This window comes from Delphinus delphis, chromosome 14 (genome assembly GCF_949987515.2).
Source record: "Delphinus delphis chromosome 14, mDelDel1.2, whole genome shotgun sequence".
Classification (NCBI taxonomy): Eukaryota; Metazoa; Chordata; class Mammalia; order Artiodactyla; family Delphinidae; genus Delphinus; species Delphinus delphis.
Window position 1 is genome coordinate 33,185,046 of NC_082696.1, and position 19,636 is coordinate 33,204,681.

Genomic DNA, 19,636 nt, shown 5'->3' on the forward strand with positions numbered 1-19,636 from the left:
GCATTTTAATGCAGAGTGTACAAAGACACTAAGATCTGTAATTCTACTAAATGTCAACTATACTGTAACCCACTTATTGTGGAGTCAGATATAATGAAATTCCATTTATAGTGAAGTAGAATGGAAGTTTAAAATTACATCAATGGAATGTAATGCATAAAATATAATTCCAGTAATGGGGAATGTCTTATTAGAAAGAAATCTTAGTGAAATGATGATTTCACTGTAAGTCTCCAATATCTCTCAAAGGTGATATTCAAAATAATGTTAGATTTTAACATCAATATTTTACTCAGTGAATAATTATAATAAATTCAGTTTATAATTCCCCAGTATATGAAACCATATACAAGTCTACCAAGAAAGACAGAAAATACATGTGTATTAATATAAAACAATATAGTATACATATTCTAAGTTGCGTCTGGTCATATTTATGAACAGAATGTAAAAAATGAATTAAACACTTCAATTAAGTTATGGAAGGAATAAGAATTATCTTAAACACAAAGATAAAATGAATGGATGTTTCTCTCTGGAGAACATGAGAAACCATCATTTTTGACTGAATTTAAAAAACCTGTTATAGAGTATCTACAGAGTCAGTTTTCAAACATCTTAACCCTACCATCCCTAAATATTGTTATAATGCTGCAATTTTCATATTAGCTTCCTCCTTTTAAAAATTGCTACTTTCCATACTAGAAAGAAGAATTTATATAGAACTGAAATGCACGTCTGGGATTTAGAAAATCTGGGATTCTATATCTCCATTCTTATTTTTATCAGGCTAAGTCGTTCATTTTAAGTACTGACCCCAAAGTTACTCCAACTGTAGGAGTACACTGCTATATACAACAATACTCAAAAGCTTTGTGTGGAGGAACAGAAATGGTGGTGAAACAATAAAACAGCCTAGACACCAGATGCTACACAAATGTAAAGCATATGATAGCAGTATGGTGGAAAATGAGGCTGTAATTAAGGCTATCAGAAAGGATTTGATTTTATCTCTCCATGGAAATCATGATAACTATGTTATGCAGTTACTTAAATTTAGAAATTTAGTTTATAGGATCTGCTCTATCTTAAAGTTATACTAGTTAATCGCTGTACAGAAATTTTTAAAGTGTTTAATATAATTCCCAGTTGTAGCAGAACACCTAACTTGAAAGAAATTTGCTAGTATGCTAATAATTCTATAGTTGACTGCAGAAATTTTTTATTATTTGATTTATATTATCTTTTCAGTCACTTTACTGTTTCTTCATCTATGAATAATACACACCAAGAGAATAATAATTAGAGTGGCAAGCCACTTTTCTATTCCCTTTAAGTAATCTCAGCTGAAAATACTGCCCTTGCCTGGCGAGTTCACGTAGAATTCAATCACTAGTGCTTCAATTGGTATTATATAAAATGAAGAAAACATCTAATTTCAATAGAAATCCTACCCCTCCCACACTCTCAGCTCATAAACACATAAATGAAGCAAGACAACTAAGAAAAACTTCACATACATAATATGATGAATATTTTTACACTATACGTAATGATATGTGGGACTAACGTTACAGAAGTGATCAGACACAGGTGGATTCATACTTGAGGACTTGGAGGAAACGAGCTTTTAACTCCGTTTTAAAAGTGCAAGAGAGTGTAGGGTGTTCAAAAGCAGGGTGTGTGAGGAAAAAGAAAGGTGTCTTGATGGTTCAAAGAGCTTAGTAAAGGCAGAGAGGGTGAGAATTACCTTTTTGCAAAAAATGGGTGAAAACAGATTAATTTGGAAAAAGTAAAAAAAGGAATCCTTTCCAAGCTTGGAAAGTGGAAGAGTTAGGAAGGAAAGAGGTGGGGAGCTTTGAATATTAATGTCTATGATATATCTAAAATGATAGCTGGTAAACATTTTAATTCTTTGTATTATAATTCTCATCCAAAAAGACCTCACATATAGAAAAGTTCTGACCAAGCAAAGAAATATGCATTCCTCATCCACAGCTTAAAAATTGCTCAGCTCTCACTGGAATATCCTTAGGGGAAAAAAATATGCATCAAGAGCAAAATAAAGTACTCTAAAATATTTTATTTATCACCTAAGTGGCATTGATAGCAATACCTTGTATCTGTGCACACTGTGTTTCAGTATTTTTTGAAATGTATATCTTATAAAAATATTCATTTCGACTATGAAAGCATTAGGAAAAATAATACATGTACAACAATTTTTAAAGGCAACTCTTTTAGTCTGTCCAAAAAGAGTAGCTTCTTCATTTTAGAAGTTTTATTGTGTTCCTACTATATACCAGACAAGAGACAGAGCAGTAAATAACAAGACAAAAAGCCCTATTATTATGAAACTTAACATATTAATTTCTAACCATCACATAGCTGAAGATCTTGGAAGAGGAACTAGTTAATTATATGCCCTTCTAGCTTTCTGAAATAGCAATAGCTCTCGAAGTTTGTATAAGATTGGATTGGTTGTTCAACTTATTACACAGCTGAAAATCATAAAACAAGACAGATTAATTATATACATGAACCAATTTTGACCTAATCTATGGAATTACGTTCAGAGAGCCTGAATGCAGTCATTTGTTAATTCAAAAAAAAAAAAGGTGGGGGACTTCCCTGGTGGCGCAGTGGTTAAGAATACACTTGCCAATGCAAGGGACACGGTCTGGGAAGACTCCACATGCCCCGGAGCAACTAAGCCCGAGCGCCACAACTACTGAGCCTGTGCTCTAGAGCCCATAAGTTAGAACTACTGAGCCCACATGCCACAACTGCTGAAGCCCAGGCGCCCAGAGGCCGTGCTCCACAACAAAGAGAAGCCACTGCAATGAGAAGCCCCACACCGCGATGAAGAGTAGCCCAGGGCTTCCCTGGTGGCACAGTGGTTGAGAGTCCGCCTGCCAATGCAGGGGACATGGGGAGTAGCCCCTGCTCACCGCAACTAGAGAAAGCCTGTGTGCAGCAACGAAGACCCAACGCAGCCAAAAATAAACAAATTAATTAATTAATTTTTTTTTTTAAAGTAGGGATCTCCTAGAATATGGAAAATGGTCTGAGAGGGCAATGTTCTGTCCAAAGGATCTAAAGTTAAAATTTCAGATCCTAGATGGATAGGAACTTTAGGTTAGTGTTGCTTTCTTAGCACGTCTTAGGTAGCACATATTAGGAAGTCTGTGGATAAAATCAGTTCTTGAAAGTTGAGTGAAAAATATTTTATACCAGCTTGAGGAAGATAATAAAGAGAAATAAAAAGCATTTTGAAGAATCTTTAAACATATCATTGTCTGTATACGAAGTGTATCTATAGCTATTTGCAAAACCAATAAAGATAGGATATGCATTTTAAATATTTCCTTTCCATACCAATTCACTTTTTCTGTGTTACTGGGAGATACGTCACAAAAAATGAAAAAAAGAAATAGAAGGAAGATGCGCCACGGTTTTCAATACACAAGAACTAAGTGTATTAAGAGCTACTAAGGGAAAAAAAATCAAAGAAAGGGAGTGAAGAAAAACGTTATAAACCAATAATGCCTTTGACCAAACCTATCATTTATTATAATACAGAGTAGTAGTATTAATAATACTATTTGTATGGAACATTTTATTTAACTCTTATAACAACCCCATGAGATAGATTTGAACATTATGTTCTCATTTTTTAGATGGAAATTGAGTTTCAGAATAGTTAAATGACTGAACTGTTGTTTAAGGGCACAGCTTTAGGAAGAGCTGGAAACAAAACCCGTATCCTGGAGCTCCAATTACAAATCCAGTGATTTTTCCAATTTACCACAGTGAAAAATTAAATAGTTGTACATTACATGTTAGGCATGACTGAAACTTTTTGAATAGGAAAAAGGCCTATAAGAAGTGTTTTGTCTGAATTAATTTTCAAAATCTGATATTCCCAAGTTTAAAAAGCAGGTTTCCCTAGAGATCTGTTGGGGTTACATGATTTCCTGAGGTACTTTTTGGGTTTTTTTTTAGTAATTTACCATTAGACTTAACACATAGGTAGACACAGTAAAAGTTCTCCCTATTCAGGTTGATATTAAATATTGTGTTCCAAGACTATTTTTCACCTTAGTCAATAGAGAGAGTCCAAATAAAGAGGGTCTATCTTGAGAGCTTTTCTACAATCCAATTAGACTTTGCATTGAAGATCATCCTGAAATTAATTTCCATTGTGTGTCAAACATGCTGAATTGCCATCTCTACCCAAGCAGATGTTAATGAAGACAAGCTTCACAGGCTGAAAATAATAACTAATCTTTACGAAGCACTTATTATGTGCCATACATTTTTCTAGCACATTACATATATTAAAAGTCTTTAAAAAGTAGTTTATCAATCCCTAATAAATTCATGTCCAGAATTGAGAAATGCCTTTAAAAAGTTTATTATATCATATTTGAAATACAAAAAGCCAAAAAGTACTGTTCAAATTTCCATTCTGTTGCCTGTTTAAATCACTTCTCACATTCAGCTACTAACATAACTATTAGCTAATTATAGGACCTTGTGTTTCTTCCTATCTCTATTACTGACTTGTTGTGTGACCTTGATAGAATTCTTCAGTCACCCTGCAGTGACATAGTTTACCATCTATAATCTCTTAGGGTCTACTCAACGAAGCTTTTAGAATATTTTGCTCTTCTTAAGCTAAAGGGGTGTCATCTGCACTGCAAATATCATTTTGAGCTTTGTGATCAAATAAGAAGAAACTAGCTAATATTTACTGATTAACTGCCAAGTATTTTCACAAATATTATCTAGCTTAATTCTATTTTACTAATAGGAAATTTAAACTCTGTCGACTCAGGTTTTTGGTCTCAGTAAGAAAATACTTTCCATCTCCCAAGTTTATACTTCTTCTGCTATTCAAAGTTATCTTCAAAGCAGAGGAATGTATATGGAAATTGAAGACATAAAGAAATATATGTTATAAAGAACAGACTTGTGGTTGCCAAGGGGGAGAGGAGTGGGGGAGAGATGGAGTGGGAGTTAGAAGATGCAAACTAGCATATATAAAATGGATGAATAACAAGGTTCTATTGTGTAGCACAGGGAGCTATATTCAATAGCTGGTGATAAACCATAATGGAAAAGAATATAAAAAGAATGGAGCTTCCCTGGTGGCGCAGTGGTTGAGAATCTGCCTGCCAATGAAGGGAGCACGGGTTCGAGCCCTGGTCTGGGAGGATCCCACATGCCGCGGAGCAACTAGGCCCGTGAGCCACAACTACTGAGCCTGCGCGTCTGGAGCCTGTGCTCCGCAACTGGAGAGGCCACGATAGTGAGAGGCCCGTGCACCGCGATGAAGAGTGGCCCCCACTCGCCACAACTAGAGAAAGCCCTCGCACAGAAACAAAGACCCAACGCAGCAAAAATAAATAAATAAATTAATAAACTCCTACCCCAACATCTTCTTATTAAAAAAAATGAATGCATAACTGAAGCACTTTGCTGTACAGCAGAAATTAACACAATGTTGTAAATCAACTATACTTTAAAAAAAAGTATATGTTAATAAGAATATTTTGTAAGCCAAGCTATGAAGTTCAGAATAGCAAAATACTACAACACAAATTCCAATTAAAATTGAATTCATAGATTTGTGTTTTCAAGTATATGAGCAAATACCTTCATAATCAACCTCAGCTGAGTTTGGTATACCACAGTTTTGGAGAAAAAAAGTGCTGATTTAAGCCAGAAGACACCATGACAATTTTTAGACTTAATTCATTTTTCTTGAAGCATTTTGAAAATTCACATTGATTGAGTCCCTAATAGATGCTCTATGTTTTATATACTCCTCACAACAAACGAATGAGATGAAGCAGCTACCTGAAATGACAATTGCACGACTTTGTGTTCTCCTTCATATTTTCAGCCTTATTCAGTAATTGAAAAAGGCATAGCAGGCAATAAGCCAGAAAACTGGGGTAGCTATACAGGCTTGTGGAAAAATATATCTGATGTGGCAAGCTCGACTAACCTTATTTCCTCTTTAGAATAGGACCTTATATGTTACAAGCAACTTAAAAAGAATTACCCTTAGAGTTGTTTTTTTTTTTTTTTTTTTTTTTTGTGGTAGGCCGGCCTCTCACTGTTTTGGCCTCTCCCAGTGCGGAGCACAGGCTCCGGACACACAGGCTCAGCGGCCATGGCCCACGGGCCCAGCCGCTCCGTGGCATGTGGGATCCTCCCAGACCGGGGCACGAACCCGTGTCCCCTGCATCGGCAGGCGGACTCTCAACCACTGCGCCACCAGGGAAGCCCTACCCTTAGAGTTTTAACAGTACAGCTACCAGACTGAAAAATATAATGATACCATTTACAGTTTATTCTGTGGTCCACAATCATTTATCAAGGCAACTAGACTTTTCTGCAAATTCAGAATTCTAGAAATTTTTAGATTCCCTTATTCTATACTTTTGTTTATAAAACTGAAAATCTAATGACTAAAAAAAAATCACATTGGAATATACTAAATATATTAAGTACTGTGAGAGTGTTAAAGTATAAATGGTACATACATACACATCCTCTCAAAATCTAGGAGGTTTGCAAAATTTTCTCTTAACTGAGAGGTTCAACTTCAAATAGAACTCTTTAAATCTTTTTATGAAGATGCCAGTGTTCTACACTTTTTCAGAAGGAATTTTGAGATTCACTCTGCTCTGATTTTTAGGTGTATCTATCTGATTCTTGCTCTTTTCATTCACAGACATACACAGTGACTATGTTTTAAAGAATCTTTTGTATAATAAATATCATTATGTTTCTAGCCTGCTGAAGTAATTTCTGTAAGGTAACTCCAGAAAAGCCAATAATCAGTTAATACTTTCTCACAGTCTAGTGCCCAATAATCCAAATCCTAAGAATTTAAAGACTAAAATTTGATGAATACTTTTAAATTTATGCATAGTTTTGAGTAATGTGTGTGTGTATCTCTGCATAGTTTTAAGTAGTGTGCACGTGTGTTTAAATGAAAATGAGTTTTGAAGACTACACATTTTATTTTTCTTGTTCTTACATAATACCTAGTGAATCTCCAGTTTCAGATTAGACTACTAACATAACTTAGAAATGAAAATACGATTTTTGAGGTGTTTTATAAAAGATAAGAAAGGATCTAAAACTCCAAAAGAGATGACAACTTAGGATCCATAAAATCAGCAACAGGAACATATTCTAATTTCTAATTCTCAAACTAACATTGGAACTTGTGTTTGTCCTTGACAAACTTCTCCTTCTATAAAATGAGGATAATTATATTAACCTACTAAAAATTTTTGCTATGTAAATGAATGTGTTAACTCTCACAACGCACTAGATACTATTCAACCAATCTAAAGCATCTGGCACTCAAGATGCAGTTAAACAAAGAGCCTCGGGAAATGGCACAGCCCAGTGGTCAGATGAGAGGACCGTACAAGGCGAGACATAGTTAACATTGCACAAGGTGCCTTTCCCAAGTGCCAGGCACGAAATAGTTGCTCAGGTGTTCATCATTCAGAATTTGCACAGATGAACTTGCTATTTGTATTAGATTAGTCCTGTTACAGAAAGCGGGTGTTATGAGTAATAAACCACTAATAGACTACCCTCTATGATCTTTTTCTAAATGTCATGTGCCAAATAGGATAAAGCTCCCATATTAAAATTCACATTCAAGATGACTGGAAAAACACTATTTTTTATTCATATTATACATCTTTGGCAGGCAACCCCCTAGGTTAACTCACTATGTAAGTTTAGATTATGTTTCAAAACTATCTTTAGATAGTAATTATCAGTGGCTTTTAAGAAGAAGAAAGATTTAAGCAAAGTTTTGCCTTTCATATTTTCTAAAAAGTTAAATTTGTTAGCATCATCTCTTCGAAAACCGTATTGTATTCACAATCAGGGTACTATAGGAGAAAAGGAGGAAGGGAGAGAAGAAAGGAATGAGGGAGGAAAGGACGGAGAGAAGGAGAGAGATTAGAGAGAAAGAGGAAGGAGAGAGGAGGGAAGGAAGGGAGGGAGAGAAGCTATACAATTTTTTTCACTTAAGTTTGTTCTAAATGACAGAACTTAGGCCAAAATTGTGTTACTTTATTCCAAAGGTTACTACAAGACTTACAGAGACCCTTAAAGAAGTTATAAAAATCGAAACAGAGCGTAGAGTAAGTTTCTGATTGTAAAAATAGGTAACATTTCAAAGTCCATTTCATAAAAGAAGTCATCAGATCAATACATCATTGTGTCATTTTTACCAATAGTATCTAAACTTTAGCTCTGATACTGAAATGAATAATAAAAAAGAGAACTCCAAGGTACACACATATCCACGTGGAATTGTGGATAATTTTTGTTTTAACGTTTTTAGTTAAAAACACTCTAAGAAACCTATGAAATCTTTCTAAGAACACTGGGACAAAATAAAAGGATATGTAGAAATTCCTTGCGCTTGAGTAGTTTTGAGGTATTGATATTCTTTTAATCATGGAATGGAAGTGAGATGCCAACAGCAAAAAAAAGAAAAAGAAAAAGAAATTTTACAAAGACACATCTGAGCTTCCCAATGGTAAGATTGTTGAGGTGGAATACTCTGAAATGGAGTCACTTAAATATGCTCTATGAATAAAAGGTTTGGGGCAGGAAATGAATTTAATATAATCCTACATTTGTACTACTGGTCTAGTCCAACGGATTAGCGTCTGCTTGAGATGAAAAATATTAATTATTATTTCATTTGTTCATTTAATTCTACTCAAAACTCTTCAATACCACCCAGCTGAGTTAGATTAAAAGGCAAAATCTTTACAATGATCTAGCCTCCCATTACTTCTGTCCCTTCTAATTGTGCCTTAGACCTTTATAAGCCTGTTCCCTGTGCCCAGAGTACCCTTCAAGCTGATATCTGTATGAATCACTCCCACATCAGTTTCAAGTGTTTGCTCAAGTGTGACCTCAATGAGGTCAACCTTTATCACTACTTAAAAATAGCAACCATCCTTCACTCCTAGAACTCCTGATTCCTCTTACCCTGCTGTATTTGTCCAGAATCCATCACCCTCTACATTCTACACAATATAGGTATTCATTATAATACTTATTCATTATATATTCATCATATTTCTGTCTCGTCAACTAGAATATAAACTCCATAAGAGCAGGGATACGTGTGTGGGGGTTTTTTGTTTTGTTTTTGGCTCTCTTTTACTCACTGAACATATTCATTCATTAACCAATGAATGAATACACATAGGCCCAACCCCACCAATTTCCTGCTCAAATTCTGACCTTGGAACTCAGTCTTACCAATGGGTACAGCCCAGAATCTGTCTTCTTTCTGTCTGCCTGGTATACACTGAGCCTGGCATGAGTCTTGAGAACCGTGTGCCAATCTGATGCCATCTTTCTCTAACCTCTACCTTGTTTTCTCATTCACTGCAACTAGGCTTCTGCCTTAGGTCCCGCTTAGCTACACATTTCAGAGTTGTGACCCTACACAAATCCTAAACCCCAATCTTCTAGATTAGAAACTAAACAATTTGGCCATTGACAACATTTTCTTCCTGATCTTTTCCAGTGGGTCTGCAGGTGCTAAATAAGGATCTACTGCAAAATAGACAGATGACCTGGAGTCACCTTTTTTTTTTTTAATTATCCCCTTGGAAACTCTTCCAGACATGTTCTACCCACATGACAGAATCCTACTGGATAGCTAATGCTGACTGGACTCAAGTGTGCATTTGATACATCCTTTGGACTCTACAACTTAGACAGCTAGCTGCCCCACAAATCTTGTTATGCATAGGCTAGGTTGAAGTTAGTTTTCCCTATTCTGAACCCCACTAGACCTCTATTCCTCCTCTTCCATTGTTGCCCACAACTGTAGTTCCATAATTCTAAAACAGATTATGAAAGAAGATATGAGACCTCATATAAAGTTTAAGTGAATTTCTTTTTATATTTCACTGCTAAATATATTTGGATTAAAAGAAAGAACAATGATTCAGTCTCAGAGGTCCACACTGAAAAGTCTAGCACATTAGTCACTGTCAATGAATAAGCAGTATTTATTAAATGTATGAATAGAAAAATAGTGGCAATGATCTGCTTTAGATAAATGGGAATGGAGAAAATACTGGGATGTGAAATCTACCAAAAAGTAAACTTTTTTGAGTAGTAGCTATTACAATATAATTGTAAGGTGGCAAAATTCCAAATACTACTTCAGAAATTCTTATTTAAATAAATCCATCCCACAAAAAAACAAATTCATGTTTTTCTTACAGAAGTCATATCTGGGTAGAACTCTTGGGATATCTATTTGAGCTGTTAAATAATTATATCTGAAGAAGGTGAAGAGTGCAGTTATTACAGTGAGGTGACAGTTATCCCATCTCTCAGGAGCTACAGTAACTGAAGTGTACTAAGAAAGAATCGGCAGAGCAGGCACAGTTCTTTCATAATCCCTAGCAACTCTTGATACAGATTCAGTTCATCACTCTGCATGAAATCTTAGAAGAAAAATATTTTAGGAATAAGATATATCAGCAATTGGCATACATTGATATATCAGATTTTTGAAATATAATATATAATGTATGTCATTTTAAAAAATTCTAACACATCCATAATATAATAGTCGATGTTGAATATGTTCTTATTCTTAGCCATACATTTATCTATTATTAATAATTTTTACCAAACTAGTAGGCCAGTAGGTAGTGAACAAGCCAACAAGTTACATGTGTAGCAAAAGAAAATATCAAAAAAAAAAAATCAATTCCAGCTTTACTGCCACAATAAATCCCCTGAAAAGTTCTCTGGTAATTTATAAAGTGTTCTCACATTTTATAGCACGGGATGTTTTAGAACTGTGCAATTTATGGTGATGTGGAAGTCCCATATTAAATTTTTAAGTATTCTTGCCAAACATGAGTGAGGATCGTCTCAAACATGTTTTTATTTTAAATCCCAGAAGACATTTAAAAACACATTTATATTCACTTAATACTTTCTTGACATTTTTTAAGAATTCAGAAGTTCAAATACAAGTATGCATTCTGAAAACAATAGAATGTAATACTAGAATCTTGGACTTGAAAAAGGACTGGAGACTTGATGAGTCTTAACTTCCTCTCTGTAGAGGCATTCAGTCCTAAATCATCTCTGACAACCTGAACATCTGATCACTGCATGGACATTTCCAGAAGCTGGGTGCTCCAGCACAACCCAGATATTTCTGAAGAGCTCAGAATAGGGAAGGGAGAGGAGAGGGAAGAGGTTTCCTCCCATTTTATTTAACTCAAACATTCCTTTGTCACACTGTTCTATGGATCCAAGTTCAGGCTTTAGAAAGAATATTTTAGTCTCTCTTCCAAATAACAACCCTTCTAAAACTTCGAAGATATATCTTATGATTTCCTAAGTCTTTCTTTCTCCAAATTAACAGTCTTTACTTGGAATAATTCTCCTCTGAAAATCTTTTCAGACTTCTAACCATTCTACTCTCCCTTCTCTGAATTTACATCCATTTGTCAATGAAGCACCCAAATGTATATTAAACAAACAAACCTACCCGCTTCTGAGTTTTTTATAAAAGTGAGTTAATTTTTCTGTCACCATATCATACTATATGTTCATATTGAACTTGCTGCAATTCAGACTGCCTTTCTCATCCTGTCTTTGTACTCATTCCTGTACATATAAAGGAGAAAACAAATTTCCAGAAGACAGCAAAATGAAATTAACATCTGGATACAAATAATAAAACCAACTCCATGTACGTTCTATTCATGGACCAGGCTATAGAGACATTTATAGATTCCTGAATCTGATATTCACCAGCTTAGCTACCTGAATCAATTTTGGACCACCTGCAGTTGTCATATGCTTGGATTTTATTTTCCATCAAGCCATTACCAAGACAAATGAACATAAGGAAACCTCTGTCACAGCCCTAAAAACTTCTTTCTGAATTGACCGTGATCCACCATGCAACAGTCTTTGGAAACTGTTTTCAATCACTGGCAATTTACCTACTATTACATTTCCATTTCCACATATTATTTACACAGATGTGAGGAAAAGATTTTTTCTGCTGCCTTGCTGAAATACAGAACTATTTTGACTACATCGTTTTCCTATTTTGTCAATCTTCAATTTAGTTAAGGAATTTCCTTGGAATATCTTTCTTGCTGAGTCAATGCTATTCATACTACAATACAGTGTGTTCTAGAAACTACACAAGATTTCAAATATTTTTTTTTAATTCTGATTAAGTTTCTAACTTAGTTACAACATCTGAAAAAGTCTGCTTCGTGTCAACATTCTTAGTAAACTGGCACCATACTATAAGGGAAAACAGAACTCATTCTAAACAATTAATTTTTGGTCAGGAAGGTCAGTGCTAGTATAACTGAAAAGAGAAAATTGATGACAGCCAAGAAAACACCTCTTCAATCAAACTCATATTCAATGATCTTCACTGAGAGCTTGCTTTAACAGAACGGCATTGAAAAGGAAACACGGCCTCAAAAATTAAATGGAAAGAAACTTTGGTACTATAAAAAGGGAACTTTAGCATAAAGTTCCTTGTAAAGTTCCCTTTAGCATAAGGCAATACTAGAAGCACTCTTAGTTGTTAAAAATTAAGTTATTATCATTTGCATGAACTTAAGAGACAGCTACTCCAAGCCCCAGGTTTTAAATTTGTCCAACAATAATAAACAATGGCTGGAGCTGAAATAATCTCACGTATATAAGGCATTTTAAAATTATAAAGCACTATACAAATTTAAGGCATTATGAAATATATTTTATGTAGACTTTTAATATTAACAGGTTTTAGCATTTATCCAGTCTCTAAACATATTGCAAATAATCTATAAAATACACAATAATTGATGTTAGAATGCAGAATATAGCAGTGTATAGTAGACTCTGTGCTATAGTTATTTTGCATAGAATTCCTTATTGTGTGTAATGTTCAAGTTATCTCTCAACAGAATGGCAGTATAAATTCTCCCTTCTGGGGCTTCCCTGGTGGCACAGTGGTTTAGAGTCCGCCTGCCAATGCAGGAGACACGGGTTCGTGCCCTGGTCCGGGAAGATCCCACATACCGCAGAGCAACTAAGCCCGTGAAAAAAAAAAAAAAAATTCTCCCTTCTGAATTCACTTCATCTTGTGCCTGGACCACAGAAGTCAGAGTTAATTTTACCTCAAATAAACCTGGGGAGGGGGGATGGGAAGGGAGAGAGAAATAAGAGAAAAGGGGAATGGGGAACACTCTATGGAAAACTGTCAGGAACCCACTTGATCCCTACTCGGCATGCTTTGAGCTTCTGCCCACTCCAAGCGAACAGAGGATTGGTGATCTTGGTCTCTTCACTCCCAGCTGCCTAACAGTATTAAAGTATTATGTATTGTTAAAACATATCACATAATTAAGTAAAGTTAGTATTTGAAAGTAGTATTTTTAAAAACCAGCTGCCAAAGATATTCTCAAACTCACTCTCATAAATTCTATTAATTAAGCCACATTGACCCCATTTTACTTCTCAAAGAAGGAAAAGCAAAAATAGAAGAAAAAAGTTTATAGTGAACTTAAGGTCATTTTCATTCTAGGAATTTTAATCAAGAGGTTATTATTATAGCAAGGAGCTTAGAGTGCTTTTTCTACTCCTTTTAAAATAAAATAGTAATGTTAGACATGCTAGACTACAAGCAGAAAACCTATCAGAACTGTTAGACGTAGCTTTATCCCAGTTAACTAAAAGAGGGATAAGTATATTTCAAAATTTTGGCAGATTCAGCCTCATCAAAACTGTCAAAAGCACTAATCTCCAGATTTTGTACTCTTAGGGTAAATATTTTGATATTTGAAACCAAACCTTAAATATTTCTTAATTTTTAAAATTTGATACATGTTTTCTAACTTACAGAAAAGATTTCTGAAATTTTGTATTATAAATTATTTTTTAAACGCTGCACATATGTTTCTTTTAAAATTCATGATCATAAAGTAACCCTTCAAAGCCTCCCAAGAGTTCCAGAAATGATATGCATATAAACATTAAGGCGCTCTGAAGAGTATAATTTGAGTTACATTAAGTGCAGCTGTTTTCCGAAGTCCCGTGAAGGGTATATCTGGTCACGGTGGTCTTAATTAAAATACAAATGACATAGAGGTCTCATCTGTATTTAAGAAGGCGAAGACATTTCAGTATAATAAAATAGGATACCTAAAATAGGATGTGGGTAAAGAAAAGGTGAGGCTGGAAGCAACACTGCCATGAAAGAAAAAATCCACATACTTAACGCCTTTACAAACCCCGTTCAAAGAGTTGGAAACAAAGTCCTTAAAAAAAAAGATGTATCAGCTGCCCTCGCTTAAGTTCCAAGACGTACCACAGATTGGGAAAGCTCTCTATGTAGGGATGGAATCTAATTGGGAGAAACTTTTAAAAAACATTTAATTGGTTAAAAGTTTGCCTCTTGGAGAGATTTCGGAAATCAATTTGCAACATGTATAGTGATAGCAAGTCCTCTTAGAAACGAATGAAAGATGAAAAGCGTTTCGTGTTCTTTTGGGGGAGGTAGGCAGTTCCCCCTACACCGTGAACTCAGGGAGTTGAAAGTGAACTTGCATCAAACTTAGCCTTTCTTGCCCCAAAGCGCACTCCTCAAGGGCAAAAAGCAAGAAAGCGGTCCCTCGCCTGCAACTGTGAGAAGAAGGGACCCGTGAGGGGCCGCGGGCCCCGGCAAAGGGTGTCATCTGGAGCCCGTGCCTCGACTGTACCTCTTTGCTGATGCGCCGGTGGCTGCCGCCGCTGCTGCTGCTGCTGCTGCTGCGGACGCTGCGCCTGGCCGCCCCCGAGGCCTCCGCTGAGCAGCAGGACCAAGAAGACCCCGGCGGCTCCAGGCATTGCGGCGGCCCCGAGCAGATCCACTTCTTAGGAGCCGGAGTCGCTGCCGGCTCTCCCCTGGTCAGAGCTCGCGAGCCGAATGAGCCGCAGCTGCTGGGTAAGGGAAGGAGACAGCCCCCGCCAGCCTCAACTCGGCCGGCGCCGGAGCGTGGGGGTAGAAAGAGGACACTCCCCCTCCCGCCCCCTTCCCGGGCCCTCGCCCCACGGACGTCCCGGCCCAGGCCCTTAAAGGGTCCTCCGTGAAAAAGGCCTTTCCTACGGCGGTCCTTCCCTCTGAGAAGGGATTGGCTTGATCTGTTAGCTGAACTTCCTTTAAGTTAAAGAAAGTAATTGATATGAGAGCAGTTTGTGATCTTTAAACTCCCTCCACATGGAAGGCATTACTTGTGGGAAATCTGCACAGCTAGGGTCTATACCGAAGCTGAGTAGATGCACCTCCTGAGAAAGGCCTGGCACAGCTGTGTGCGAGCAGTGTGGATCCAGGTGATCCACGTTGGTGGTAAGACTATCCAAAGGCCCCGTTGACTGCGAAGTTACCAGGAGGCAGAAGGTGGTCCCCGGGATGCTGCAATCAGGCCAGGAGACTTACTGCTTGGTAGACTGCTGGCAAGGCAGCAAAGGGAGGACAAAATAAAACAAGCCCCCTTCATCCACTGCAATGTTTATGACCAATATAAAGGTAAAAATTAAGGTTTTCCATTCAGTTAGGAAACATTTATTTAAAGAGGATAAAAGGTCTTTTCATTTGTTTCCCTTCAGACTCAAAATTTCATGTTTCCAGTCCCCATTCCTTCCCTTTAACTCAACAGAATTTCTGCAAGTTTTTCTAACACCCCATGTTCAGATGACAGTTCCTTACTAGTTTTTTGTTTCTTTGTGTGTTTGTTTTTTTATGGTCTGTGGTTCTCATAAGGTTTGGAACAGCTCCTTACTGGGGTTTTATGAGAGTTGCAGGATGTCTTTTGGTGTACTCAGCGACTAGGGGTACTACTGGCATCAGTATACAGTGAGGTCAGAGAGCTAGTTGTCCCACAATGGGTAGAACAGTCCCACACCATAAATTGTCCCCCATGCAGGTCTGAAAGGGCTGCTGGACATTCATGTAGGTAAAAACCCTTGCATTATATTTGAAGCCCAATTTAAGTCTGTTTTGCACTCAAGCAAAATTTTTCACACAGCTTTTATTTTCCTGGATGCATCTATTATGTAAATTGAGGAAAGAATATGTCTGTGTTTTTTAACCTTATCAAGATTTGTTTAACCATTTCAGAAAATCAAATAACTGATAACAGTTCTGCTCATGGTATTGACTACAGGACAATAACAATACCCCACCTGTCACATTGATGGTGACTCTGGGAACAGGTTCACACTTCTGTTTCATTTTGCCTGCTAAGGTAGTTTTACCCAAGCATTTACACATTGAAATACATATTGTTTTATATAGGTAACTTTTTTCCCCTTTATTTTATACTTGATTTTACATTGATTTTTTTAAAATATTATATTGAAGTTAGGTGATATTATCTATGGATTTCCTTTCACTAAAGTAAAGGAGGTATTGTTCCTAATAGGACTGATTGAGACCCATTGGCCAAATGGTACTGAAGTGAATGAATATCCCTCAATGTTACCCATCTTTCCGAGTTTTATTAATATTAGTACTAGGAAACTTTAAAATCAATTTTTCTTTATTGTAGAAGCAAAATGGAAAACGGCCCACACCTTGAGAATAAGACTGTGATCTCTGCTGTCAACTTTACTTGTTTGATTCAACACAGGGAAAAAAATACAAAATTATTTAACCAAAATTAAGATACAAAAACAGTACTATTAGAGCTATAATTTTTTTCAAATAAACCTAATTGCGATACAATTTACACAAAATAAATGCATCCATTTGATATGCTTAAAAATGTAAACAACCATTTGACAACTACTCAATTAATATAGCCTATTTCTATAATTCCCCCAAAGTTTTCTTTTCTGCCCTTTTGCAATAATTTCCCCAACCAGCATCCCTAGAAACAGGCAACCACTGATCTGATTTCTGTCACTATAGATTATTTTAGCTCTTCACAAATTTTATGTAAGTGGGATAATAAAATAATAATCTTTTGTGTCTGTTTTTTTCACTCAGTACAGTGTTCTGCAGGTATAGCCGTGTTGTTACTTTATGTCAGTAGTGTGTTCCTTTTCATTGCTGAATAGTATTCTATTGTATGGATATATCAAAATTTGTTTATACATTTACCTGTTGAAGTGCATTTGGACTGTTCCAGTTTTGAGCTATTAAATATAAAGCTGCTATGAATATTTGAATATAGTGTTTGTGTGGACATATGCTTATATTCCTCAATTCCTGAGAGTGATATTATCGGGAGTTTTGGTAGGTATATAATTGAAATTATGAAACTGTTTTACAGTATGACTGTATCATTTTAAATTCCTCCAGTAGTATATGAGAGTTCCAGATTATCTGCATTTTTGCCAACACCAATAATTAAAATTATTTAATTTTAGTGACTAGTATCTCACTGGCCTTGTCATGTGCATTTCTCTGGTAATGCTGAAAATGTTTTCAGGGCTTACTGGGCATTCCTATGACTTTCTTTTGTGAAATGTCTATTCAGATCTTTTGTTCATTTTTCTAATTGTTTAATTTGCCATACTATTATTAAGTGATAAGATTTAAATATAAATTCAAGAGAAAAGTCCTTTGTCAAATATACTTAATGTAGTGCATATTGTTCTCAGTATGTGGCTTGACTTTTCAATTTCTCGACTACTGTTGAAGGAGGTCATCGGGAGGATGTGACAGCCAGTTGGGCCGGGCAATTGGAGGCTCCTCTCCCCCTTCCCTCTCCTTGGAAAGTGCATTAATGCTGCCTGCCTTCCCTCCACTAGAAGCTGCCTCTAGGACACACCCTTGAAACAGTAATGTGTTGTTGAGATCATCTGGACGGTATATGTGACTGAAGCCAGCTAAGGCCTCCATATAAACGTTGTGGGCTGGTATGGAGATCTATGCATCTTGCAGCTGCACAAGACAAGCCTCCCTTGCTTGTTAAATCTGCTTGTTAAACCTGCCACCTACAAATCCTCAGTGGTTTGCCTCTTCCATCTCCTCTTGCCCACCATGCACTGGGGCCAGTTTGTGAGGCTACAACTGCTTTAGCAGAAGTAGTTAATTGTAAATTCCATTTATTAAGCCTTTTCATTTATGCTTAATAGTTTTCGTGTCCCATTTCAGAAATCTTTGCTTTCTCTATTTTTCCCTAGAAATTTTATAGTCTTGGGTTTATGATTTATTAGTGTTTGCTATGAAGTAAATGCCTTAGGTAAGGGCTTTTTTTTTTTTAATGCAGATATCCATTCATTTTAGTACTGTTTGTTGAGAGAATTATTATTTTCCCATCTGATTACCTTGGCCCTTTTTTTAGAAGTCAATTGATCAAATGTGGGTCTAATTTTAGACTCTCTTTTCATATATCCAAATATATATATATGATAGTTTATGCCAATATCATAGTCTTTATTAGTGTAGCTTTATAGAAACCTCGAAGTTAAGTAATGTAAATCCTACAATTTTGTTTTACAAACAAAACTCTTTTGTCTATTCTAGGTCCTTTGCATTTCCATACAATTATTAAAGTCAGCTTGTCAATTTCCATCCCCAAAAAATAGTGTCGTAGGGAGTTTGATGGCAGTTGGGTGGAATTTATAGCTAAATTTGGGAGGAAATTGATATTTTAGTAATACTGTGCCTTCCAATCCATGAATATAGCATGTTTCCATTTATTCACATCTTCAGTATTATAAGCAGTGCTTTTTAGTTTTCAATTTATGTCTTCAACATACTTCCTAAAATTCACCTCTAAATATTCATGTTTTTGGATGCTATCATAAGCAGTATTTTTAAATTTAATTTCATACTAATGGTAATACAAGTGATTTTGGTTATATATATTGGATCCAGCAAAATTGTTAAAATAACTTCAAGAAGCTTATACGTAGATGCCTTAGAATACCCCATGTACAGGATCTCCAAAATAAAAGCAATTTTCCTTCTTCCTTTTCAATCTGTAGGTCTTTTATATGTTTTCCTTGCCATATTGCCCTGGATGTGACCTCCAGTAAAAAAGTTGAATAACGTGTTGAGAGTGGATGTTTTTTGCCTTATTTCTGATCAGAGGGGAAAGCAGTCATTCATTCACCATTATGGTGATGGTTATTGGTTTTCAGTAGGTGCTTGTTATGAAGTTGAAGGAAATTCCACTCTTCTACTGAAAGATTTTGTGACAAAAGAGTATTAAATTTGGGCAATGGTTTTCTGCATCTATTTAAATAAACATATTTTTCTCTATTTGGTGAATTACAGTAACTGATTTTCAATGTTAATCAAACTCACAGTCCTGGCATAAACCCCAATTTGTCATGAGAGATTATCCCTATTATATATATGTTGCTGGTTTCGATTTACTTGTATTTGATTAAGTATTTTTATGTCTGTGTTCATGAGGGTTATTAGTCTATAGTAATTTTTCTTGTAATATTTATATCTGGTTTTGGTATCAGAGTAATGCTGGCCTTATATAATTAGTTGGAATATCGTCCTTCCTGAAAGAGTTTGTATAGAATTTATACAATTTCTTCCCTAAGTGTTTTATAGAACATACTAGTGAAACCA

The 19,636-nt window shown here is 36.0% G+C and overlaps 1 protein-coding gene across 1 annotated transcript in view; it reads right to left on the reverse strand.

Moving 5' to 3' along the window:
- The window catches only part of LAMA2 (laminin subunit alpha 2), a 603,358-nt gene extending 588,394 nt beyond the window's left edge, over positions 1–14,964 (reverse strand). The window contains exon 1 of the mRNA XM_060029982.1: positions 14,820–14,964. Within this exon, the coding sequence (XP_059885965.1) occupies positions 14,820–14,946 (127 nt within the window). The 5' untranslated portion in view covers positions 14,947–14,964. The remainder of the gene's footprint in view (positions 1–14,819) is intronic.
- Between the last annotated feature and the right edge of the window lie 4,672 nt (positions 14,965–19,636).